The following is a 26,685-nucleotide window of genomic DNA, read 5'->3' as shown; positions in this document are numbered from 1 at the left end:
GGAAACCGACGCTTCAAATCACGCCATAGCTGCTACACTTAATCAGTCTGGGCGGCCGGTCGCGTTCTTCTCGAGAACTCTCTCTAGAAGCGAGCAGAGACACTCAGCGATAGAGAAGGAAGCGTACGCCATCGTCGAAGCGCTGCGGAAATGGAGACATTATTTACTGGGAAACCACTTCACGCTCGTTACGGACCAACGATCCGTGGCATTCATGTTTGATGGGAAAAATAACGGGAAAATTAAGAATGAAAAAATTATGAGATGGCGGATAGACCTAGCTTGCTACAGTTACGACATTGTTTACCGGCCCGGGAAGGAAAACCCTGCTGCAGATACCTTCTCTCGGGTCTACAGTTCGGCAACAATCAGTCAGGCTTTGCAAGACCTACACGTGTCTCTCTGCCACCCAGGGGTAACCAGGATGGCACATTTCGTGCGCAGACAAAATCTTCCCTATTCTGTTGAAGATATTAAACAAATGAATGCTTCATGCCCTGTTTGTGCTGAACTAAAACCCAGATTCTTTGGCGCGGCATCTGGCAGACTGATCAAGGCCACTTCCCCCTTCAAGAGACTAAACATCGACTTCAAAGGGCCCCTGCCGACCGAGACAGACAACAGATACATATTCACCGTTGTTGATGAATATTCAAGGTTCCCTTTCGCATTTCCGTGCTCGGATATGACCTCGGGCACTGTCGTGAGATGTCTCTCTGACCTCTTCGCTATGTTTGGGAAACCTTCGTACATACATTCAGACAGAGGGCCGTGTTTCATGTCGGCCGGGCTAAAACAATTCCTATTAGAGCACGGCATAGCAACTAGTCGAACGACGGGTTACAACCCACAGGGAAACGGGCAGGTGGAAAGGTATAATGGAGTTATTTGGAAAGCCGTAACTCTGGCGCTGAAATCGAGAGGACTGGGCCCCGAGCGGTGGGAGGTTACTCTTCCCGACGCTCTGAATTCCATACGCTCTTTGCTCTGCACGTCCACCAATGCAACTCCTCACGAACGAATGTTTACTCACCAGCGACGTTATGTTGACGGTCAAACGGTGCCCAACTGGCTGACCCATCCCGGTACAGTGTTCATGAAACGCCTGGTCCGACAAAGCAAGTATGAACCCCTGGTGGAGGGGGTCGAACTCATTGACACTAATCCAGAGTATGCTCATGTCAGGCTCCCGGATGGCAGGGAGACCACTGTGTCGGTTCGCCATCTGGCTCCCTCAGGTACTCCTCCCGCAGGTACACCACCTTCTGGCACTCCTCCTTCTGACATTTCCCCCCCAGGAACTCCGCCGGGCGACGGGGCTGCCGCGTTCCACCCGAGAGCGATCGAGGAGTCATCCCCGGCACAAGTCGAGGCTCACCAAGAGGATCGGGAGTCTCCCTCAAGTGAAACTGCCATTTACTCCCGGAGAGGTCGACGAATAAGGCCCCCTCGACGACTCAATCTGTAAAGGGGATTATCGGCATTCTCGCTGCTCATGCTCCCATATGCTCATTATATTGTTGCGGTTTTCGCGCCCGCCGGCGTGCGACGGCCACGTAACTCGAATCGCGGCACGTCGCCCACCGGACGGACAATCCAGTCGTGACCCTCTCGGACTAACGCCGGGAACCAGTCACGGGTGGACCTTTCGGTCTCACCGCGATCGAGCCAATCAGCCCCCGCGTGGGATAGGGTTGCTCGCCAAATTCGAACTACCTAAGTACCCACGCGGAGGGTAGACCGGGCGATCGCACCTCGCCGCAGGTCGACTTCGGACACGGGCCACTTAAGCGACCCGTTCCGTACTATCAGAATAACCGAGCGGTGTTATCGTCGACCTCGACGGTTCGATTAATTATCGGGCGTACTCAGCCCACTACCAACCCTTTACGTGAAGCAAGATGGGGATTCAATGGAGGAAAAGACGAAGCGAAGCGGGAGAACAGTTCAACAATAAAGCACATTTATTCGCGACGAACGGAAAGCACACAAATACAATTCCACCAAATGCACACAAAAAAGAAAACACAATTCCATTTACACAAAAAGCAAACATAAAAGTGAAAACACAGTGCAGAGCTAATACCGACTACCGAGCACACGGCAACACTTATACAATTCTACTTCACAGACGGCGCCGACAACACATACCCAAAACCAAGGAAAAGAAATACCCCAAGAATGAGGTAGGCCTGGGGCCGAGACCGGGTCGGGCCTACCCGTCTGGTGATGAGACGCGGAGCGGCGATGGCCCCGCAACCCGCGGGCCTCGTGGACAGTGCCTGGCAGGGGGTGGGAACGGGGCCCCCTTGGTCGCACTATCTCAGCGCGGGGGAAAACAGGAGGGGGTTGCTGATGCTCGGGGTATAGAGGATCCTTATTATGTGCGACGAGCGTCTCCACCTCGGCCAGGTCGCGCTGCCGGCCTCCCTCGGGCGCGCAGCTCCTTGCACGACGCGAGCACCCCCTCGTCCGGTGTCGCCGCCTCTCCACAGCTCGTCCCCTCCATTCCGACTTCAACGCACACGACGAGCAGCTCCACCGCCCGCGAAGTCTTGACTCTCTGTTCCGACTCCTTCGCCTCGTTCCGACTCCTTCGCCTCCGTTCTGCTGACTCTTTCTCGTTCCCGTTCTGCTGACTCTCTTCTGACTCCTTTGCGACTCCCTTCTTCCTCGTTCCGACTTTTACGACCCCTTTGACTGACGAACACCGTCCTTTTATCCCCCCGTAACTTCGCCTTTGACCCCCTCCCTTTGACCTTTCACCTCGCTCCCCATTGGCCCGAGAAAAAGTGGGCGTGAAGGCTTTTTGATCCACAAATTTGCATATATCGATCGCCCTGGGGGCGGGCCACCCGCCCCTCGCTCACCGATTGGACGGCAAAAAGTGGGCGTGTGTCGTTTTCGATCCGTTTTTGAAGCAGAAAATCCGTGATTTTGTACACGCTGTTCGACGCGCGTTCTGCATGAGTCCAACACCGGTACCCACAGCGGGGCAAGAACGGTGGCGATGCTACGGTGGCGAGGTGTGACGGGAAGGTCGTGGCGGTTGTGGTGAAGCGGTGGTTGTGGTTGGTGGTTGATGTTGTGGTTGTGATCATGGCGGTTGGTCCAAAATAAAGATAGTGAAAGAAAAACGGCTATCCTGAAGAGTCGCAGCTCGTATAAATGACATGTATTCCCACTAGACAACGGGTTTGGGCCTAACTACACATGCACTTACCGAGATACCTCACCTAAGGGACCTGAATGGTGGTTTGCGAATCTGGTAACCACAACAATATCATATATCGATGCTCATTTCCATGCTCCTACAACTCAAAATAATCACTGCTTGGCATGTATGCTTCTGTAGACCTATTAGTCCGCGTTGCTTGAAATGTATACTCCTATAGTGCTAAAGCAATCATGGTGTGTAAGATGGGCCCCTAGTTACATTTTAAAGGTGCGGAGAATGTGGTGAATTGAGGTGAATTGAGGGACATGACGCGGGATCACATGTTGTGCGTCTCGCGTATAAGGGGAGGTCTCCGCGGCACGAGTGGTTGTCCCCGGGGCATTGCCATTTACATCGGCTGTTCACTTGATGCTCGTTAACTGAAGGTCCTCATTGACTGGTGAGAATGGAGATTATATCGAACTCCGTGCTTACGCGGATTTAGTCTGCAATGATTAATCGCACATGTATACGTTACTGCTTATGTACTCCTAGCTGAACCTGTATTCCCCGGTGTGCCCACAGAAGCGGCTCCAATCAAATGGAATAAAGCCTAAACTCTGAAGGTTCTTCTCTCGCTCTCATTTCAGTGGAATTCACACGCCCATGTGACCGCACTCAACCATCACTAATTCACTCAAGTAAGGCCCGTGAGGCTGCTGTAGATAATGCTGCAAACAAAACTGATAGACAAGATGTACAAGCAATATTTACTACTGCAAAAATCATACGGAGAACAATAGAACAGAATAATAGCTTGAAATTTAAAAGTTCCTTGGTTGGTGAAACTATTGTTCCTGAAGAGTTAAGTATATTGTTGGGTTGGATAATTCAAGGACAGAGCATGGCCCAGTCAAATGTACGGTCTGAAAGTATCAGACATTCATGCAGTAACATATCACAGCAGATGATGCAAGCTTACAGATCAAACAGACAGGTTACATACAAACCCAAATCAGATTCCTCTGTGTTTCGCAGTGGCAATGAAACTCCTCTGACATTGGGCATGTCCCTGTATTGCTATCATGCCATGCGGAGTAAGAAGATTATTGATGCTGTATCCCATGCTGATGCAGGAGTGTCATACCAGCACACACTTCAGCGCGTTTCACAGATAGCTTCCGCAGTGAAGAATAACATGGAAGAACATGGTGGAACACATTCGCCAAGCTCATCTACAGTGCCATGTGTGGCAGGAAGTACTTGTTCCAAAGCCCTGTCGTCTTGACCCAACAAAGTTTGGATGGTATCGAGAATCTACCAGTGAACTGAAACCAATTCTGTTCAAAAATGCCTCCAGCCCCTGAATCAGTTACAGAATTGGTGAGGTGTGGTTGCAGCAAAAGTTTGCGTAATGCTCGTTGTTCTTGCAAGCAAAACAATTTAGAGTGCACAGAATTGTGCAAGTGTGAAGCCAATCCAGAGAGCTGTATGAATACCCAACAGGATTGCATGTCAGATCAAGAAACTGATTCAGATGAATAACTGTTTTCGCACTTTAAATTTCTTCATATAAGGAAAAATTGCTAATTCAACCCTTACAACAGACTAAAAGTGATATAATTTTTAAATTGGTGACTCAACATCATGGTTAAGGTAATGTAGTTGCAGTTCAATGTGGCCAGTGTGTAATTATACATATTTAGAAATCAACATCATCAAAATCCAACTATTATTGGTCGAGATATGGGCAATAATGTGTTTTTATATCGCAAATTTCAAGATGGCGGCCAGTAATCCAAGATGGTGGCCCAAAAAATGCCAACCTGAATTTTTGATAAATTTATGGTCCAGTCACTAAAAAATTAGGTTGGCAAAAATTAACCCAAAATTTTGACGATTCCCCAAATGACAACACATCAGCAGATGATACTACTTCCACCAACTCAATCGTACGAACTTCCACAAGCGTTGAAGGCGAGCAGGTTGCTTTCAACATTTCCCTCTTTATTCCAGATGTTCCGGATTTACTCAGCTTGTCCCAATCCAAATAACTACCCTCATATCCTCATAGTTTGCCTTCCGACTCTTACTCCACCACCTCGAACTCAAACTCTCAACGGAATCTGTTCATACGGACATTTACGACCACTTCTCCCGAAATTCTTTCCCACCTCAAACTTGAAAGCCATGGCGGAAACGTTCGCAACAACCGTTTTTTTTCCCCTCAACGCCACTTTCTCACCTTATCTTCCTCTCCCTCTTCGCTTTCGGTTAGACTCACAGGAACCTGAAAACGCCATTAAAACGAAGAAACAAAGCCCGAATCCAACATGCGATATCACGTTGAAAGCTTCCTCGAGTGCGTCAAAGAAATACGTATGACGTCACCCGGTACGTACTGCGTAAAGACGTAAAAGGTTGTGGATGTTTTTTGTTTTTTTAAATCAAGGCGTGACATCTCCCATGACGTCAGGAGGCGACGGGGCTGTTTCTCCGCAAGCGGATATACAGAGTGCCGAGGCGGAATAGGAAGAAGTGTACGAACGCGGCGGGTTAATTGAGTAACCTAATGGCGCCTCAGCCTTAAAGGTGTATTTCATTAAGCCGCTTGGTCTACCGGTCTCGCACTGACATGAACCATCAGGTGGGACGTCTTATGGATGACGTCAGAGCGGTGTGACGATCCACCAGCTGCTTAATCAATGGCGTGCTTGTAATTGAATGTGAAAGACGTATTGAATGATTATATATATATATATATATATATATATATATATATATATATATATATATAATTTTTTTTGGGGGGGGGGTGTTGGACGGCCGGGGTAAGGTCGCATGAACGGTTAAATCCAATTAAAATTAATTAATTATCCACTTCCTTTTGCTCAAGTCATGTGATGTAAACGTTTATGGGTTTGTTTCGAGTGTTTCACGGTGGCTGTACGTGTACGTACGTACGTACGGTGGGTTATAAATCGGTGACAGGTACTCTGGACAAAGCCACGCGATTGCTCGCGCAGGTATGATGGGCTGAATATCCTCCACCTGTGTTGGATTTCCTTGTTTCCTCATTGCTTGTGGTCAATGTGGACGAGATTTGTGCATAAAGGGGGCGGGGCGTCATTAGCGGGCGGGGCGTCATGAGTGGGCGGGGCACTTTGCGTTGGCTCGGATCAGGCAGGACTCGATAAGTGGGCGGGGCGTCATTGGTGGGCGGGGCACTTTGCGTTGGCTCGGATCAGGCAGGACTCGATAAGTGGGCGGGGCGTCATGAGTGGGCGGGGCACTTTGCGTTGGCTCGGATCAGGCAGGACTCGATAAGTGGGCGGGGCGTCATGAGTGGGCGGGGCACTTTGCGTTGGCTCGGATCAGGCAGGACTCAAGTGGGCGGGGCGTCGTGAGTGGGCGGGGCGTCATGAGTGGGCGGGGCACTTTGCGTTGGCTCGGATCAGGCAGGACTCGAGAAGTGGGCAATCAATTCTCAATGCGACTTGGGGTTGGTTGTTGGATTTATTTATTTGTTTGTTTAAAATTCGATCAAAGCTTAAGGTGATTAATTTTGGTGAATAACCCATAGAACTGGCCGTGTGAACCGTGGTGTTTGGACATTTTGTAAGTTGTTATCGTTACCTGTGTTTTTTTGGTGATGGATGAGATGGGGACTCCTCCACAAGTGGTCAAGCATTGGTTTAAAATGGTGATGTCCTTGCTTGCTGGTCAAGCCAAATGGGATTTGTTATATAATATATTAAAAGTTGAAACCGTTGTGTTTCTTCTAAACGTAGTTGTGGATTTATTATTATTATTATTATTATTATTATTATTATTATTATTATTATTATTATTATTTAAAAAGAACAAACTGGTGGTTGACATTGTGTAACTTGATCGTGTGGATGGAGACTAGTCTGCTGAACCACGTGTGTTGTCTTGTCATTTTGTCCTGTGATGCTTCTTGTGTAATGATCTATTGCTGTGCTGTTTATGTTCGAGTCTCGCAGATAACCAGATTCCCATGGTGATGTATCCGGCTGGAATGTTTTCCCGGTCAACTGCTGCCCTCATTGGAACGGTCGGTCTTTCCAGTGTGAAGACGCCGGAGATTCTTTCTTGGTGCTTGTGGTGCTGCCGCTGACCACCCTCTTGGTTCCGACCCTGATCGCCTGCTGGTGCATGTGGTGGAGCCGTTCTCTGCGTCCCCGCAGGATGTCCGAAGGAGTCGTGGCGGTGGCGAAGGTGGCGATCGGAGGCGCCAGCATCGCTAATGGTCATGCATGGCGCACGGTCGAGCCGTTTGTTTCCCCCACTTGCTGTGGTGTTTGTGAACAGCCTGTCTTGCTTGCCGGAGATGTGTGTGACCTGTGCTCACTGCATGTTGACTCCGGCTGTGTCCACAATGCTGACCGCCTGCTTTCTTGCAAGGCAAGGTCTGTATCTACTTTGTCTTGTTTGATTTGCTTTCATGTCATTGCACACCTTCCACACGTGTAATCTGTTTTTCACACCACACACACACACACACACACACACACACACACACACACACACACACACACACACACACACACACACACACACACACACACACACACACACACACACACACACACACACACACACCTTTATTACTAGTATTATTTTGTGGGGTTTTTTTTTTTCCTCCAGTTCTTCCGTTCCCAGTCAGGATGGCACGATGTCTCACCTCTGGGTGAAGGTGAACATCTCTCAGAGTGTTGCATGTGCGGAATGCTCGGCGCCTTGTGCATCCAAGCCCTTGCTGTGCCACCAACGTTGTGCTTGGTGCCAACGTGTCGTGCACGTCGCGTGCCTCGAAGTTTTGCGAGAACGGTCCTGTGACTTTGGACCCTTGCATCTTGTGCTGTTACCGCCCCATTACCTGCACATTGCCAGTACGGCCGCTGAACAGGGGGAGGAAGTGAGTGTCGTTAAAACCTTCGATGTGGACAAAATGGTCAATACGATGAAACCGCAGAGCATGGAAACTGTTTACCGAGAACATTTCAAACTTATTTGCCATCTTTGCATCCGCCCTCCTTGCATTTATCACAGCCTGACCTTCCCAACGTTGACCCTGAATGGTCACCCTTGTTGGTGCTCACAAATCGAAGGAGTGGAGAGAAAATGGCAGAATCCCTCTTGCAGGCTTTTCGGGCCTTGCTCAACCCAATACAGGTATCATCCTTTCCTGGTCATGCAACTACACATGGGATAGTGGGCCTGACGTACAAGGAAATGCATTGCCTCCCTGCTGGCAACAGTGGATAAGTAGGCATTATTTGACTGTCATGGTTACGAAGAAACTTTTGCATGCATCACATGCAGGGCAAAGACTTGAGACGTCCGTAAACATTTGTATCATTTGCGACAACACGAGTAGGACACTCACCAGGGTAGATGGGATTTGAGCCTGTGATCCCAGCATCATGGATCAAGTGCTCAGTTGAGATCGCCAAACCAGCCGGTGGATGAATCCGACCCTGCTGAGGATTGACCGCAGAGTCGGGCGGCTTTGAGGCAAGCATGCTGTCAACAGCTGTCATGAATCAGAAATTTTTAAAATAGTATTCGTAGTGTGTGTGTGTGTGTGTACATCCCTGAATGGTGATGAAAAAAGACCAAATTCTGTTCATCATTGCTTTGGTGATTAACCCTTCTGAAGGTTTAGAGCAGGTTCTGGATTTTAGATTAAACTGACCTTACTTTTTTCAAACATTACATATGTTTTCACATGGGAAAATTAAATACTGATTTTGATCTCTCGCTAGTTCTAGTGGCTTCCCTAAAAAATGATGACCTCCTCGGTTGTCAGTTTGTTGGGATCTGCAGACCTTAAAAATTTTTTTTATTTCAATGACACTTTTACAACAAACTTCTAAAAGTGGATAAAGCTTCGGTGTGGACACAATATTAAAAATAATTAAATTTGCATGAGGCTACTTGGGTGATTGCAATGATTTAATTTTGATATTTAACAATTTTTAAATATTATTCCTTAAAAAAGTGTCAATGGCACTGCACAGTTCTTATGAAGTGAGTTGCAGGTCATGGATCTGAACGACGTACCTCCTGTGGACGCTCTTCGACTATGTACGCTGTTCCCATGCCACGTCACGCGTTTGCTCATTTGTGGTGGGGACGGCACCATTGGATGGGTCCTCGACGCTGTGGATACACTAAGGGAGCAGGTAGGTCAATGCACACACTATAGTGGGCAGTCTATTACATACTAATGGTTGTGTTTCCAATCTCGAAGCAGATAAATTGTTTGATTAAAGAATGAGTGAGCAGTATTAGCACTTCCTTTGTGCGCAGAACAAGCTTCGCCCCTTTCCTGGCCGAGGGAGCGAGGCTCCAGCAGCAGATTTCTGTTTACGGACATTTTAATTCACAGGCATTTCGAGACAGATTTGTGACTTTCTGCAATCTTGGGTTCGTGTTACATCAGAATGCAAAATTTAAACTTTCTCGCCCACCAAGAAATACGATATATTTATATCAGTGAGTGCTAATAAAAGAGCTCTATATATCTCATTTGATTCCTGGAAGGGTGAGGGGGTGGGGGGGGGATTTGGGTGTGCAGAGTGTGGATTTTACCATTTTTGGATATGTAATAAATGGATTGTCTGACAGCATGTTGCTAACACTTCCGAGAGCTGGGTGTAATCTGAAACCTTGGCAAGACACACCAGTCCCTTTGTTCTCCATTCGAAGCAGAAATTGTGTCGAGGCAATTCCAATCGCTATTTATTTATTTTCTCCCATGAGTTTGATTGAAGTACCATGACACTCCTTTATATCTCCCTCTTTAAAAAAAAAAGACAGACTTGAAGATTTATATACGACAAATAATCCAAAAGAAGTCTATACCTGTATCCCTTCATTTCAAAACCCCAAATAAAGTTTGATATTATCCACACCTGTATGACTCTGCCCTCAACATGTTCTTAACGGGGTTGATAGAACCTGTGTCCCACTGACCCTCAGGGAGTTTTGCAAAGTGTGCCGGTGCTGGCAGTGCTGCCTCTGGGAACGGGCAATGACCTGGCTCGTTGTTTGGGATGGGGTGAAGCCTATGCAGGGGATGACCTCCCATCAGCACTGCTGTCTTGCGTCCATGATGCTGCTCCAGTTAACCTCGACAGGTGTGGAACCTTTTAACGGGGCGCGAATTGTGTATTCAGGACTTTGTATTTGTTTTTTCTTTTCGAACAGTTGCCTCGTTTCATCGATTTAAAAAAAAAAAAATGTTTTTGCCTGTTTCCCTGCCCCTTCCCCCAAAGGTGGACAGTCACTATCTCCAGCAAAGCATACCTTGGATTAAGGAAGCCTTGCAAGGTTTGTGCTGTGGGGATTTGTGGTAGCACGGGACGGTGTTTGTGGGTTTATTTGTCGGGCTGCTCCTACAGTTCTGGCCCAATTACATCCAGACTTGCTACAGAGGATCAACATAACCCCAATTAATATATCGGGGTGTTTTTATCTTTGAAAGTTGTCTTGGAGGGGTGGGGGGGGGGATGGTGTGCAAATTCTCCATGTAAATGTGTATGGTGTAGTGCCACCTCCATGTGGGGGAAGGTATTTAGTCCATGGGCCAGACAAAAATTTGGTACCACCCAGATGGACAAAGGCTCATAGTGTTTTCCTAATAGATCTATGTCTCTAGTGATGGATTTAAGGATGATAACCTTTTTCTGTGCTACTTTTTTTTCAAAGTAATCATCCCTTGAACTTGATGCATGTTTGGATTCAGAGCCAATAGTTTGGGGTAGGGGAAATTAAAATGATCACTACTCCTGGAAAAAATCATCCTATCAGAGCAAGTGACCACTAAAAATATGTTCTGGGATCCTCTACAGACTGAAAATAAATATTTCCCAATGTAGGTCAGCAGAGGTCAAAAGGTCACCAATTTTTGGGCTTTCCCAAAATCTGGAATACAGTCATAAACGGCCTTGCATAGGGTATGAACAGACCTTAATTGCTACTTTTACACCTATACTTGTTATAATTGATGTCCTGCTATGATTTTAACCCAGCAATGTTCAAGGATATTGCATAATGTCCATCCTGTACTAAACGAAAGACAACTTGTGTAAAAAAAAAAAAAAAAAAAAGGGCTTAAAAATGGCTGTTCTAAGGCAAGAAAATGGAAAATGTCCACAGCGTTGCAGCCAATCAACCTAGAGTAGTGAATCTCCTCCTTCTTCTTTGGCTGCTCCCGTTAGGGGTTGCCACAGCGGATCATCCGTATGATCCGCATAGTGATTTGGCACATGTTTTACGCCGGATGCCCTTCCTGACGCAACCCTGGTTGCCTCTTACGACACAGGGATATAGTACACCTATTTTAACTGGGGTATACACCAGCCCAGTTTACTGGTACTCATTTCGCCGACCTCGGAAGGATGACAGGCTGAGTCAACCCCCTGGTGTATTAATTCAGTGGCCCAACGGGGCTTGAACTCAAGACCTCTTGGATCCCAAGCCACTGCCCTAACCACTGCGCCAACACCAGGCTTGTATGTATATATGTATTTGTGTCTTCTTGAACAAAGCATAATTTTAGTGCGTGGGTGGATGTGAAACTTTAAAGCCTGGTGTTGGCGCAGTGGTTAGGGCAGTGGCTTGGGACCCAAAAGGTCCTGAGTTCAAGCCCCGTTGGGACACTGAATTAATATATGTATGTACAATGTATATATATATATATGTGTGTGTGTATATATATATATATATATATATATATATATATATATATATATATATATATATATATATATATATATATATATGTGTGTGTGTATATATATATATATATATATATATATATATATATATATATATATATATATATATATATATATATATATATATATATATATATATATATATATATATATATATATATAACCAAGTCGAAAACACCAGGGGGTGTGAAACTTTCTACATGTACACCATGGCATGGAAACCTAGTAGTGTTACGATTGTATCAATTTACATTCATTCATCGCCACACTCCCCCTCCCCCCCCACCTGTTTCCATAGTTTCTCCATTATAAATGCTATAATGCCTCATTCATCATCATCTGGATCAGAATCGTATTCCATGATGGTGTTCGTGTCATTTTCCTCCCACTGATGCATGTTTCCACATGTTTGTAGCTTGCACATGTAGGTGCACTTGAATCCATATTGATGCACCCACAGTCTCCAGGCTTGCACTCGTTTGCACTGGCAAGCAATGAACTCAAGCACTGCATCTGGAGCTGGTTGTCGATGGAGCCAGTCAATAACCATTGCCATCATGTTCTGGGATATCTGGTTTACTGACGAGACATCTCCTCCATATGCCGGCCTGGTAATTTGCATGTCTGATGTGCTGCATCAGACTGTCATCACACGGTGGGAGAGCACTGGAGTCAACTTCCTCTCTCTTGGCGAAGAAGAGTTCGTATCGTAGCTGGTTGACTTTGGTAGTTTTTGTCGTCGGGGCATACATACAGAAAGTGAATGCCTGTAAATCATCCAATATTTCTTGTGACAAATCCCATGACTTGTCAAGGTTTCTGAAAACATCATTGAGTTGCTGTTGCTTCCTTCGTTGTTTGATTGGTCCAAACTTACCATGACCTGCAAAGGCACTGACCGTGTCGCATCCAGTAAATGCATGCAGGTCAATCAATGCCTCTGACATCTCATCTGCAAGAGTCAATCTCAGCTTTCTCATGTCCAGATACTCCGTACGGGCACCAGCACTTCTCCGTTGGTACAGGTCACAGTGCATATCCTTGGAAAATGACAGGGCCATGATGAAGACATCGGTGTCTTCACAAACAATGACCACTACTCTGAACCCTTTATCAGCAGCATGCTTAGCGTGGAGGATCAAACGAGTGACGGCTTCTTCTTGTGTTGACTCCAACTCCATGACTCGCGATACATGGTCCTTGGTGACCAGGAGTGTCTTGCTCCCAACCATCGACTTGCATGCGTCATTCTGCCACTCATCAGTTATGAACTTGATAAGAGCCGTCTTGTTTTCACTTTCAGATAGGAATCTCCTCCATTGTTTTATCTTGTGTCTGGCAGAGATGTTTTTGAACCGAACCCCAGATTCCGATGCCCTGTTCACTCTCTCAGCATCCTTTATGGAAGCAGGAAGATGCACATCGAAGACTACATCAATGCGATCACTTTGTTCACCGTCTCGGAGTACTCTCGTAAGTGCAGATTTAGATTACATTTCTGCACTCGAATCAGCTTTCTCTGAAAATGAGCTTGGAAGAAAGTGAAAGTAATTTGATGGCTGCCACCTATTGGCTGTCGTTTGAAACGGGGAGCATTCATTTTATTCTGACACCAGGCAAACATCAAGGCACAAACTTCTTTTTGGAAACATTATAGGCCGACATATACTATCTGATTATATTCTGAACATTTACCCCCTTAACTGTTAAGGTGTTATTGATGGTTTTCTCTTGGATTTTCTTCACATTTTCCTATCAATTTGATGATTAAAAGTGAAATATTAGGGTGACATACATGGTTTTTCACTTTGTATTTGATTCTACTTGATAGATATTTGCATTACGAAATTCTTTAAAATTTGCACTCATTTGACCTTTGACCTTGAAATTTTGACCTTGAAGGTCAAAATTTGCAATGTGCCTTGTAGAGTCCTCCGATACAAATATTTTAAGGGGTTATTCACTACTATAGGTTGTTTGGCTGCAACGCTATGGGCATTTTCCATTTTCTTGCCTTAGAACAGCCATTTTTAAGCCCTTTTTTACACAAGTCGTGTTTCGTTTAGCACAGGATGGACATTATGCAATATCCTTGAACATTGGTGGATTAAAATCATAGCAGGACATCTAATAAAGCAATTCTAGGTGTAAAAGTGGCAATTAAGGTCTGTTCATACCCTCTGTAGGGCCGTTTATGACTGTATTCCAGATTTTGGGCAAGCCCAAAAATTGGTGACCTTTTGACCTCTGCTGACCTACATTTGACCTACATTGGAAAATATTTATTTTCACTCTGTAGAGGATCCCAGGACACACATTTTGAGTGGTCACTTGCTCTGTTAGGATGATTTTTTTTCCAGGAGTAGTGATCATTTTAATTTCCCCTACCCCAAACTATTGGCTCGGAATCCAAACGTGCATCATCAAGTTCAAGGGATGATTACGATGAAAAAACTACCACAGAAAAAGGTTATCATCCTTAAATCCATCACTACAGACATAGATCTATCAGAAAAAACACTATGAGCCTTTGTCCATCTGGGTGGTACTAATTCCTCAAAATCTGGCCTCTGGCCCATGAACTAATTACAAGTCTCCACCATTTTCAGTGCAGCATTCCTGTCCCCACGCTGTCCAGTGCAGTGAGGTGTTTTGAATTATAAGCTGTAGGTATGTTTTTGCTTTAAGCATGTAATCTGGATTATTTATTTTTACTATGCAGAGCTGCCGCTTGCCTATACACCGCCCAAATAAAGGTATGCGTCAGAACGTGTTGCATGCTTGGAACAAGATCGCCCATAGGGTGGGAACTCTGCTAGTTATTTAAAGATACTGATATTGATCTGATTGTAAATTTTAATGCTTTTGTTTCGATGAGAGATTCAAGATCTCAAAGTTCGTTTATTTATTTGTTTTTTTTCTTCATTAAAAAAATCACAAACCAGTACATCATTAAAAATAATTTCCATGTCATGTTGGCATTCTATTGTCCGTATGCCTCATGAAGTTAGCGGGTTTTATTTACTATATTAATAAGCCTAATATGGTCATGAATAAACAATCAGTATGTTATCCTGATGAGCCCACAAAAAGGGTGAAATCTAGATCGGCATCTCTGTTTTCATCTTCATGACAATCTGCTTTAATCACAGTCTGAAGAGTCTTGAGTACTATTCGGATGCCTCCGATTTTGGAGGTGATGTCAGCGTCATGTCAGTCAGTGTGCTTCTTTGGTTGAATTTGATATTCATGGCTGCAAACCTCCTGACTAATGATCAGCAGGGCAGAGGCGATGTGATCGTGTGGCAGGTGACACTTGTTGCTGGCAGGTCGTGCAACAAGCGTGCTGTGATGGGACTCAATTCATGGCCTGCTGTCTCATCAAGTTTGGGGGTTTGATTTGATCGATGTTTGTATATGTGTGTGTATATGTATGTATATATATATATATGTATATATATGTATATATATATATATATATATATGTATATATATATATATATGTGTATATATGTATATATATATATATATATATATATACACACACACACACACACACACACACACACACACACACACACACACACACACACACACACACACGTCTGGAGACGGCGATGGTTCACGAGCAATGTACACGGTTCGCCTTTTTAATTTTTTTGACATTCGAGGAGACGCCACGGGCAAACTGGTGGGAATCGGGAAAAACTTAAATGATGAAGGTTGTAGTACTTGAAGAGCACTACAAATCGACCACGAATTGCGAAATCCTAAACGTAGTTCGCCTTTTTAATTTTTTTATTGCGGGAATCGGGAAAAACGTAAATGATGAAAGTTGTAGTACTCAAAGAGCACCACTTGCTCGATGAGTAGTGCTCAAAGTAGTACTTGCTGAGTACTACTCAAAGATGAGTAGTACTTGCTCAAAGAGCTCGATGCCAAATTTATTGTTTTTTTTGACATTTTTAAAGTTCGTGACATTGCGATCTTGACCTTGGGACGAAAATGAAAAAATCGAGCTCCGTGGGGCTATGCAGGTGCCATTGGGCTAACCAAATACCGAACCCCTGCCAGATTCGACAAACCCCCTCGGAGAAGATGTAACTTGAAATCGGCTACCCCCTAAAAACACGTTTTTTTTTTGGGCGTGGATCCACCCATATTGGGCGTACCATGCCCATTCTCAGGAAAACACAACTAGATCATGATATAAACCTCCTACCAAAATTTTTTTCATCAGGATTGGATCAAAACGCACGGAGCTATGCTCCAGACAGACACACACCGATAACGAATATAGTGGTCACTTACTGACTCGTGAACCAATATATATATATATATATATATATATGTATATATATATATATATACACATATATATTGTGACTGGTTAGATCGTTTTGAGTCGGATCACAAGCCTGTTTGCCACGATACTGTACTCCAATGGAACCATCAAGCCAGTCAATGCGTCACGCTGATTGGCTTTGTGCGTCTGTTACACTCATGGCAACTGAGCGAATCGCTAAATGCTAACATGGTCTCGTCCTGGGTGCTAATGATCCAAACCCATGCAGGCATGTTAACAGGCATCTATCATTAAATCAGCAATTAGAGCTGTTCAGCTGCACCCAGAGACCAAGTGGTTTTTAAATGTACTTGCACATGGGGTGGGATAGAGAAAGAAGCAATACAGTGCAACAATTAATTTATAACCCAAACCCATATGTGCTCTCGACTCAACAAATAAACAGGAACCTTATGTATCTTGCATTAAAGGGGAATCAAAATGCTCAGACCACTTGATGCTAATCTGACCCTTGATCCCCTAAAAAATGGATGGCTTTTTCCAATTTGCGATTTAAAAGTCGATCTTCTTGTCGCTTTGTCGTGACGTCACACCCGGGAGTCGACCGCCAGATTTGTACTGTCTTCGGGTTACATCACGGTATGATTTAACTCAAATGGCGAATTTTTGATTTTTCACAAATATGCCGAGTCTATGTGTTGTAGTGTTGCTGGTTGTAGTAATACAAACCGAGATGGTTTTATGCTACACCAGTGGCTGAAAAACCCTAAGTTTTCCAGAAATTGGATGAGGTTATTCGAAATACCCGAGTGTGGATCGGGCCTACAAAATGTTTGCTTTTGTGCTCGGAACGTTTTAAAGAGCACTGTTATGAAACGACAGTTGGATAGATGTATGGTTATCTATCACGATTGAGAAAGGATGCTATCCCCACAATTAAGTGGAAGAAACAGCCGTCACTGAAAAGTAACACCATTTCTACACAGCTGCCAGCACATGTGCATGGGGACCACATCCCCCACAACCCCCCATCAACCACCACCACACACCACTCGCCCCTCCACTGGGGCAGGGCATCAACACTGCCCCACAGAACATCAATGCGACACCACAGACAAATGGCATCCCAGGAGAGTATGAAATGGGACGATTCCGTAACATACAAGACACTTGGTTAGCCTGCAATGGTGGGATAGAGCATTCATCGCCAATTTTGTCCATGGTGTCCTAGTGCCTGGGTTGTGTCTGTATTGTGTCGTGTTCCTGCTGGAGTAGTATAACTGATTTCTCAATTAATACAAAATCCCTTATAAATCACCAATTGAATCTGAAAACAAAACCTACCAATCTGTAGTGAACATGCGACCGGCGTTTTTATCTTCACCAACACCTCCATTGTCACCATCTTCGTCCGAATCGCTCGCATAAGGCTCAAAACTATATGGCTCCATAATCCCCCTGAAAGCGATTCCTTTACTAATACAGTGATGATTTTCAGAATTTTTTTTTACGTTTCATTTCCCATTTAAGGCCTCATGTATTCCTCAAGAGATAGATGGCACAGGAGTTGATGATAAATGGGTTTTCTGGGATGCCCATTCAAATGAATGGGGAAAAAGGGAAAAACCTTCTGACTCAAGCCCCAAAAGCCCAAAATAGGAGACTGATTTTTCTCCCCACCTATCCCCTTCCCTCCCATGCAAGCAAATGTAAAATTGAGACTTACTGATTAAAGCACTTCTTCCCCCCAACATTATCACAGTCTTTTTATATTTTCATTCCACTCAAAGAGCGAACCAACGAATATTTGTCCATGTTCTACTTCAGGGAATAACTTAATTTTCTTGTAACATTCATTTCCATTGAGTATATTCACAAAGAATAACTTGGAACTTGGTTCTTGGTATAAGTGTCTTTGTTGAGCAGAAATGATAAACTTCTCTTAATGTTCTTATTTGACCACCTCCTGAGCCACATATCATTTTGAGATTGTAGTAAATTGTTTAATTGATAACCATCAAAGTTTTCAGTCCATTCAAGGATATGAATTTTTTTTTTTCGTTACATCCTCCAACTTATTTGTAATTCAATTTATCCGCTTCTTTTTATTTCTCTACTTTTACCCCGGTTATTTCTTCAATAAGACTTATTTGATATTTCTCACATTCTATGTTTCCCATTTAAATCTTCTTCTTCTTTCGGCTGCTCCCGTTAGGGGTCGCCACAGCGGATCATCTGTTATGATCCGCATAATGATTTGGCACAGGTTTTACGCCGGATGCCCTTCCTGACGCAACCCTGGTCGCCTCTTATGACACAGGGATCTGGTACATCTATTCTAACCTGGGCATACACCGGCCCAGTACAATGGTACTCACTTCGCCGACCTCAGAAGGATGACAGGCTGAGTCAACCTCCTGGTGTATTAATTCAGTGTCCCAACGGGGCTTGAACTCAGGACCTTTTGGATCCCAAGCCACTGCCCTAACCACTGCGCCAACACCAGGCATTATGTTTCCCATTTAAATACCAAGGCTGATTACATCTCCACTCTTTGGTTTGGTTATTGCTTGGTTCTATCATTTAAAAGTCAGTAAAAAGACGGCGGTAGCCTGTTAAAATTTCCAACCCAATATCTTAACACTTGTACTTATAACCACAATGGAGACTATTGATTCCATTCTCTAAAATATATATTTTATCATCAAAAGCTCCTTATGTTTTCTTATTTATCTCTTCTGTATATAATGATTATAATTTCTTATTGTATTCATTTTTCTGTACTCTTCCTTCTTTAAAGGCCCGGTCACACCTTGACGTTTTAGCCAGCGATGGCAACGTATTAAAATGTATGTAAAACGCTGGCTTACGTTGAACTTTTGATGTTTTTTTTTAAAGATTCGGACGTATTCATAGCGACTTGGTCTTATGTATAACGCATTGGTAACAACACAGAACGTTTCGTTGTGTTATAGATAACTTATACCAACGAATGCTGAACCTGTTGTCGGCCTACACAACCTATGCCCAACGATAGTCTAACTTAGGCATAGCGCGTTGCACGCATCGCCGACTATGTCGTGACGTAGCCTATTAAAAGGCTGATGCACAACGATTCGAATCATAACTGCCGTAGAAATGGAAGTGTCAACATCGCAGTCACACCTTGGCGATCTTGCCAGCGTATGCCGACCTAAGAAAAATGTGTCTAAAACGTTGGGGCACGTCAAATACGGTATGAGTAAGTTTGGTATACGTGAGTAGAACGCTAAAGTACGCCATCATACGTCGTAGTAAGTAGAGTACGTCAAGAAATTTTAAACATGTTCAAAATTTTACGACATACTCGGCGTATGACACACATTCCGCATGCGATGGGCATAAGTTTTACACACGATATGTGGACGCTTACACACGTCCACAAAGGCTACTTATAAGCTACTCATAAGTCGAAACACGTCGCGGTAATGTCTTTTTTACGCGAAACTTATTTCTAACTTGTGTTTGACGTGCTTTGAACCAATTCTTTACGTAGTCCCAACACACATCGACGTATGTAGACGTATTCCAACGACGTCTTCCGGTCGCCAAAAAAAAAAAAATTAACGTGTTTCTAGCTTACAACTGCCATATAAAGACGTGTTCCCAGCGGTTTTGGGAATTGGTTTATAAAAATGCTGCTCATAAAAGGGGAACCCAAAAGTGTTTTCGAGTCCTTTTTTGAGTCTATGTCCATGTCAGCAGTAACAGTATCAGTATTAGTATTAGTAGTAGTTTGTTCATGTTGGCAGTAGTAGGTGAATGTGAGGGGGAGGGTGTGGGTTATGATGGATCGTCCTTGCGTCCGCGTGTCCAAGGGTAGGAGACATCTTTTTACCATTGTTCGAAGTTCTTCGCGGCTAATTTTTTATGGGGCTTTTTCAACAATGAGCTATAGCTTGTTTTCACGATTTAGGTCTATTCATAACGGGTTGGACAAATGCAGTATGAACTAATAATATGCATAGAGCGCTTTGATTACTTATAGATACGATATACCAACGAATAATTATCGTGTAGCCGGCGTTCACAAACTATGCCCAACGATAGCCTAACTTATCCATATCGTGCGGCAGTTTATCTTTGCCGGTGACGTAGGGTTTGCTATTCATAGGCTGCCAATCAACGATTTAAATGGCTGCATCTCCACTAGTGAAAGTAGACGCTTCGTTCAACAATTTAGGATTTTTTTTACACTCAACGACTTTTAAACGGTACCACTCAGCTATTTTCATTGTTTACAATGAACGATTTAAATTGCTGTCACTCGCCTTTGTTTTTTGACGCTGGGGTTTGGAAATTTTAATCGTTTCTATTGAACGTGCTAAATCGCTCAAACTCCACTATTGAAAGTAGACGCTTGCGCTCAACAATTTGATTTTTTTTTTTACACTCAATGACTTTTAAACGGTACCACTCAACTATTTCATTGTTTACAATGAACGATTTAAATTGCTGTCACTCGCCTTTGTTTTTTGACGCTGGGGTTTGGAAATTTGAAGCGTTTCTTCTGAACGTGTTAAAACGCTCAAACTCGACTATTTTAAATAGACGCTGCCGATGGACAATTGGAATCATAGCCAAGCTAGACATCGAAGTGTGAACATCCTCGTCATGCCGAAGAAAAGTTTGAAGAATGCTGCAAATAAGTGTCCTGGCCGTGGCCGTGGACGCTGACGCAAGGACGATCCATTATACCGACGTCTTTCAGCCTATGAGTAACTTAAAAGTAACGTCTGTCGATGTGTGGCAACGACCGCGTAACGTGCCAACAACACGTTAATCATATGTTAGAAATAAGTTTCGGGTAAGCTAAACATTACCTCGGCGTGTCTTAACTTACAAGTAGCATGTGTTGACGTCTGTCAACGATCGCAGACCGTGCATACAACTTGTGGCCAGCGTAGCAGAACGTGTGAGTCATACGCCGGCATACGTCGTGAAATTTCAACCATGAAAAAAATTTGAGGACAACCAAAAAGTACAACGTTTAAAGCCAGCGTACAACGACGTATGGCAGTGTTTTTCAGCGTGCTCTCAATGTTATCAAAACTTACCCATAACGTATTCAACGTGTGCCAGCGTTTTAGAAAAAAAATTCAAAAATCGGCATACGTTGGCTAAAATGTCAAGGTGTGACCGGGCCTTAAGTTTAAACAATTGTAATAATGTTTAAAGTTTATTCTTTCCTTGATTATATTTTTCTTTATTCCATTTAGCTTCTTAGCACACCTTTTCAATGTTGTTATCAATATACGTGAAAGCATAAGACTGACCTCAATCCTATAAATTCCCTCATGACCTTTCCACCCAATTCATCTTTAAACATACCAATAACCGTTTTTATTCTTTGATGAAAACACATCACCTGACTTATAATTACTTGTATCATATATATATCAATATTATCAATCATATCCTCATACACATCACTTGTCTTAATTTCTAATATAAAACTATCTGGATCCATATTTAACAGACACGTTATCCTTGTACTTTGATTTTTAATTGTTATAGTAATAGTCGTACATTAACGACTGACAAGTCAAGAATTGATGTTCCTATATAAATAGGTTTATCCATTTCGATACTTTTTTTTTTTTTTTGCAAATGAATAGCACAAAAGTTCTCTGAAAACACCTCCGCTCGTTCAAAACTTGGTCTATTAATTAACTTTAAAGCCTGTTTCCAAGATGGAGCAAGTCTTATGTTTTGTCCTTTCCTAACACTTTCCGTAGTCTTTCCAAATACAGCATTATTCATTAACTTATAAAAGTCCTTCTCAAAATCCGTTTTTGCTTCTGTTCTCCTTTTTGTATTAAAATCAATATACTTCTTTAACCAATGACTGTTTAAATTTCAAAATCCTATGAATTTTCCCCTCTCAACCCAGCAGATAAATATTGTCTCGTTCCTTTGATGCAAAACATAACTTTCTTTATCATTGAATGTAGTAAGTAGTTTTTCTGTCAATTTACCTTTTTATATTAAATGACTGTTGGTAATCACTTAACCATTCTTTTCTTGGACTTTCTTTGGGGCATAAGGTAGGTCGTTATGTTTGTTATGAAGTTCTTCTGGATATTTTAAATCAACCTCAAAATAATATCCAACTTCCAACTTCATCCAATTCTTTTTGAGAGGAGCCAACAATGTCTTGTAAAACTTTTTCATAAAGTTTTTCTTTAACCTATTTAAGTTTTCCATGAGGTAAAGGTTGAGACATCCCACCCATACAAATTTTTAGCATCATAATACATCAGGTAAGAGTTGTCCTCATTCTTATTATAATCAGGAAGATATTTGTTATTTGCTTTACCATATCTCATGGAACATACTTGAAATATTCCTCCTCTTTTAGCCTTCTCTATCATTAAAAGCATATCTCTATCACTGATTAATTCCAAATTCTGTTTTGTCATTTTTAACATAGCACTCCATGCCAAATCCGGGGCTGTGTAATAGTGAGCGGGGTCTAATCCATAAGAATTTTTATTATGACAGACTGTTCTCAAAGTTTCAAACACATCAGTCAATAACAGTACATCAGTTTTAAGGTACAAATCATGATATTCTCCAAGATTCTTTACATTAAACTTCTCCCAAACCTTTTTTTTACTTGTGTTTAATCTCTATTGGAAATATGAGTTTTATTCAACTTGCTATAGAAACTTTCCCTTGAAGGAAGTTGTGTTTCTTTGAACTTCTCAAATGAATCAATGTAGTCATGGATATATTCCCTTTTGTGATAAGAGATCAATCTCTTCTTGATTTGAGAAATGTGATTTAAGATTTGGTAAGTTTTTAATATTTGATGCGAAGTAAGATAATGGACTTGCCATAAACTTGTATGCGTCAAGAAATCTGATATGGGTTATGGGGGATGTATGAATTGTTTTTGTGAATGAGATGTATTTTTGATCTGTGTTCGGAATGGCAGAAATATCTCCAGATGTCTTTGAAAATTAATTTATAAATAGATGTGTGTCATAGTGAGTGTTGTTGTGAATAAAGTTTGGAGGCTTGTAATTAAGATTACAATGGGAATGAGCTGGACCTTTTATATTTACCAGTAAGATGACAGTGATCCCTAACCTTGACCTCTCCCTCGATTTTCTCTGCACAAATATGACAGATACTGTTCTTTCTAAATTCCTTTTTCTCTCCCGTTGTTAATGACATTGGTTTGTAGGTTTTAACCATTATTTCTCTTCGTCTTGTACAGTCTTTTTCCAATCGTCTTACAAACTCCTCTGAGGAATCTTCTCTATAAAGTTCTAACTTGTTGTATTCATCACCAACAGATGATTTTATATAATAAGAGAAACCACAAGGAGTACGTTTTTTTTATATTTATTTGTGAATGATTTATTTGGATTTGGAGAAAGAGTATCGATCTTTTCAAGGATACTTTCAAAATCAGCATATATCACAAACAGATGTTTTATAGATATGTTAAAATCTTTGAATGATATGTTTGAACCTGCTTTTGGTAAATTGATTACGGTTGATTTAAGATTACTACAATATTTCGAATGTTGATTTAATCATTCTTTTGTGTGAAAGTAGTAGAGAAATCTCTTACAAGGATACGTTTTACATTTTCTCTTGTATAGTTGTGATTTGGTTAATCTTGACAAATTTTTGATGAAAGCATAATATGATTTTTTTCCTTTGAAGTAAAGTAGAGAAGGTCAATGTGTTTCATCATTTTTATAGTTGTTTGAAATTTTTAATATCTGAACTTTGTATCTGTTAATCCATGTACATTAACAGATAGATTATTCATTTCCTCAAATTTAGGAATATCTCTCAATGACATTGGAAACTTTAAATCTTTAACATTTAATGTATTCTCATATTTCTTATAATGTTCAACCCTTTTAGGCTTCCATTGTGGAGGATGTAAGTGAGCAAGAACAGACCATAGAAACATTTATTATCTTTGTTTTGAATATTAACAACCACTTTCTTAAGTTTATCTCTTTTGGTAAATCAATATAAGAAGAAGCTTTAAGAGGATCTGTTTTTAAGATGTGTATATCTAAAAAGATTATTTTTGTAATGTAATTATTTTTGTAATTTTTGTAATTATTTATTCTGAAATTATAGTTATGTAATGTAATTTTTGTAATTATCATCCACTACGTACTACAGTGTTATCAACATCTTGTTCTTGTCTCTGGAGTTCATCGTAAACATCACATCTTACAAAATCTTGAAATGATGAGATAAAGTGAGGGTTTGTCCTCGTATAGGGAGTAGTTTCATCACCTTCTCTTACCATATTCAATTTTACTCCCATATAAAACTTAAGTTTTCATTTCACTTAATGTGTTTTTAATTATAGTTTCAATACTTTGTTTAACCATATCAACAGCGTCGATGTTTGAAGATGGTCCAGGGTCTTGAAAGCGAAACTATCTTATTTTTATATGTCCTTTAAATGCCCCATCAGTGTTTTCAATGGAGAATTTAGTGACACCTTCCCTTTCTTCATTGTTCTTGTGCTTGCGTGATTGAAGGTGTTTATTATAATTTTTTTTAAGAATATCATTATCACATCTATTGCAATGTTTTGTTTCTTGGTCAAGTGGAGATATTTGTGTGAAAATATTGAATGTGTTTTTTATAACATTTATATTCATGATTACAAACATTGCAGTATGTTGGATTCACCATATTTATATAACAAAATTTTGCTTAAAAGAATTTTTTTTTTTGATGAAAATTCCATTTAATTTATAAGTGAATCTGTGCTTAACCCATTTTATCCTCCAACTTTTTTCACTTAATAAATACAATGTATCAAGACACAAAAGACAAGTTTCAATAAATCTCTTCATTTGTAAAAGATACTGAGAAATATGTCTGATATAAAATTGAATAAAGATAAATACAATTATGGTGAATAATATAAAGCTGGAACCCCCCCCCCCCCCCTTCATCTGCATACTCAACAATACTCTCGAATTAGTCCTTTCATTCAAGCTTTTGGGCCTCACCATCTGCCATGATTTTTTTCCTGGGAAAGCCACATCTCCAAGCTAGCCTCCAAAGCCAGTCACCGACTGGGAATCCTCCGTCGTGTAAAGTCCTTCCTTGGCACACCTGAGCTCCTGACCACTTGTAAAGCTTTCATCCGCAACTTGATGACTGCTTTTGCCTCTGCGATGGTGCTCCTGCCTCTCACCTTTCTCAGCTTCACTCTGTGGAAACCAATACATTTAGGATCATCGGTATCTCCCGCGGTGAGGCTGAGTCTTTGGGTCTCTCACTCTTTCACCGCAGGCAGGTCGGTGATCTTTCTGTCCACTTTCCAGCCTCGCCTCCCCACCCCACTCTGTCTCTGATCTGCCCCCCCCCCCAAAAGCCCACCTTGAGTCATGTTTAAGGTATACAAGAAACCACTCCGGAGATTTTGAAGCCATGTGGCAAAAACTTTTGTGGTCTGAACAAAACCAAGACAGAACTTTTTGGCCTAAATGCAAAATGTTATGTTTGGTACAAACCCAACACAGCACATCACCCAAAGAACACCATCCCTCCTGTGAAGCATGGTGGTAGCACATCCTGTTATGGGGATGTTTCCCGTCAGCAGGGACGAGGGCATGTGTCGGGATGGAAGGGAAAATGGATGGAGCAAGATACAGAAAAATCCCAGAGGAAAACCTGCTGCCCTCTGCAAGAAAGCTGAAATTGGGACCGAAGTTCACCTTTCAGCATGACTACGATCTGAAGCACACAGCCAAAGCTACACTGGAGTGGCTCAGGAAAAAAGGATAAATGTCCTTGAGTAGCTGCACAGTCAGAGCCCCAACCTAAACCCAATCGAAAATCTGTGGCATGATTTGATTGCTGTCCATCAACGCTCCCACGCAACTTGACCGAACTTGAACAGTTTTGTACAGAAGAATAGGCAAATGTTGCCCAATGAAGGTGTGCCAGGTTGTTAGAGATCTATCCCAACAGACTCACAGCTTTAATTGCTGTTAAATGTGCTTCCACCAAGTATTCACTCGGGGGTGGACACAGGTGGTATATTTTAATTGGTTTTCTGAAATTTGTAGAATTTATTTTTCTTTTGGAAGTTGTGGGTTACAATGTGTAAAAAGTCTGATTTAATGCAATTTAATTCCAGGCTATAAGGCAACAAAAGGTGAAAATTTTGAAAGGGCGTGTAGACTTTCTATAGGGGCTGAACGTCACTTTTAGACTCATCACTCAATGGAGAAAAATCATTTAAAAAAAATTCTTGGATTCAGATCTTCACCAAAATGTAATCATTTCGTCCTTGTCACATCCCCAAGCTCTCCAGCAAATTTTGTGCAAATCCATCCACAACCATTTTGAGATATCTTGTTCACAAACAGACATACAGGGGTGAAAACATAACCTCCATCCACCTTTGG

General features: G+C 42.2%; 1 protein-coding gene across 1 annotated transcript in view; it reads left to right on the top strand.

Moving 5' to 3' along the window:
• The window catches only part of LOC147011840 (uncharacterized), a 128,856-nt gene that overhangs the window by 95,205 nt on the left and 6,966 nt on the right, over positions 1–26,685 (top strand). Inside the window, exons 20-25 of the mRNA XM_085857221.1 lie at positions 7,250–7,590; positions 7,829–8,099; positions 8,234–8,356; positions 9,226–9,369; positions 10,169–10,326; positions 10,465–10,519. Coding sequence (XP_085713347.1) covers positions 7,250–7,590; positions 7,829–8,099; positions 8,234–8,356; positions 9,226–9,369; positions 10,169–10,326; positions 10,465–10,519 — 1,092 coding nt within the window. The remainder of the gene's footprint in view (positions 1–7,249; positions 7,591–7,828; positions 8,100–8,233; positions 8,357–9,225; positions 9,370–10,168; positions 10,327–10,464; positions 10,520–26,685) is intronic.

The sequence above is a fragment of the Eptatretus burgeri genome, chromosome 15 (assembly GCF_056783735.1).
Source record: "Eptatretus burgeri isolate ZD-2024b chromosome 15, Ebu_testis_v1, whole genome shotgun sequence".
In the NCBI taxonomy this organism is placed as follows: Eukaryota; Metazoa; Chordata; class Myxini; order Myxiniformes; family Myxinidae; genus Eptatretus; species Eptatretus burgeri.
This window is presented reverse-complemented; position numbering and strand designations above follow the sequence as displayed.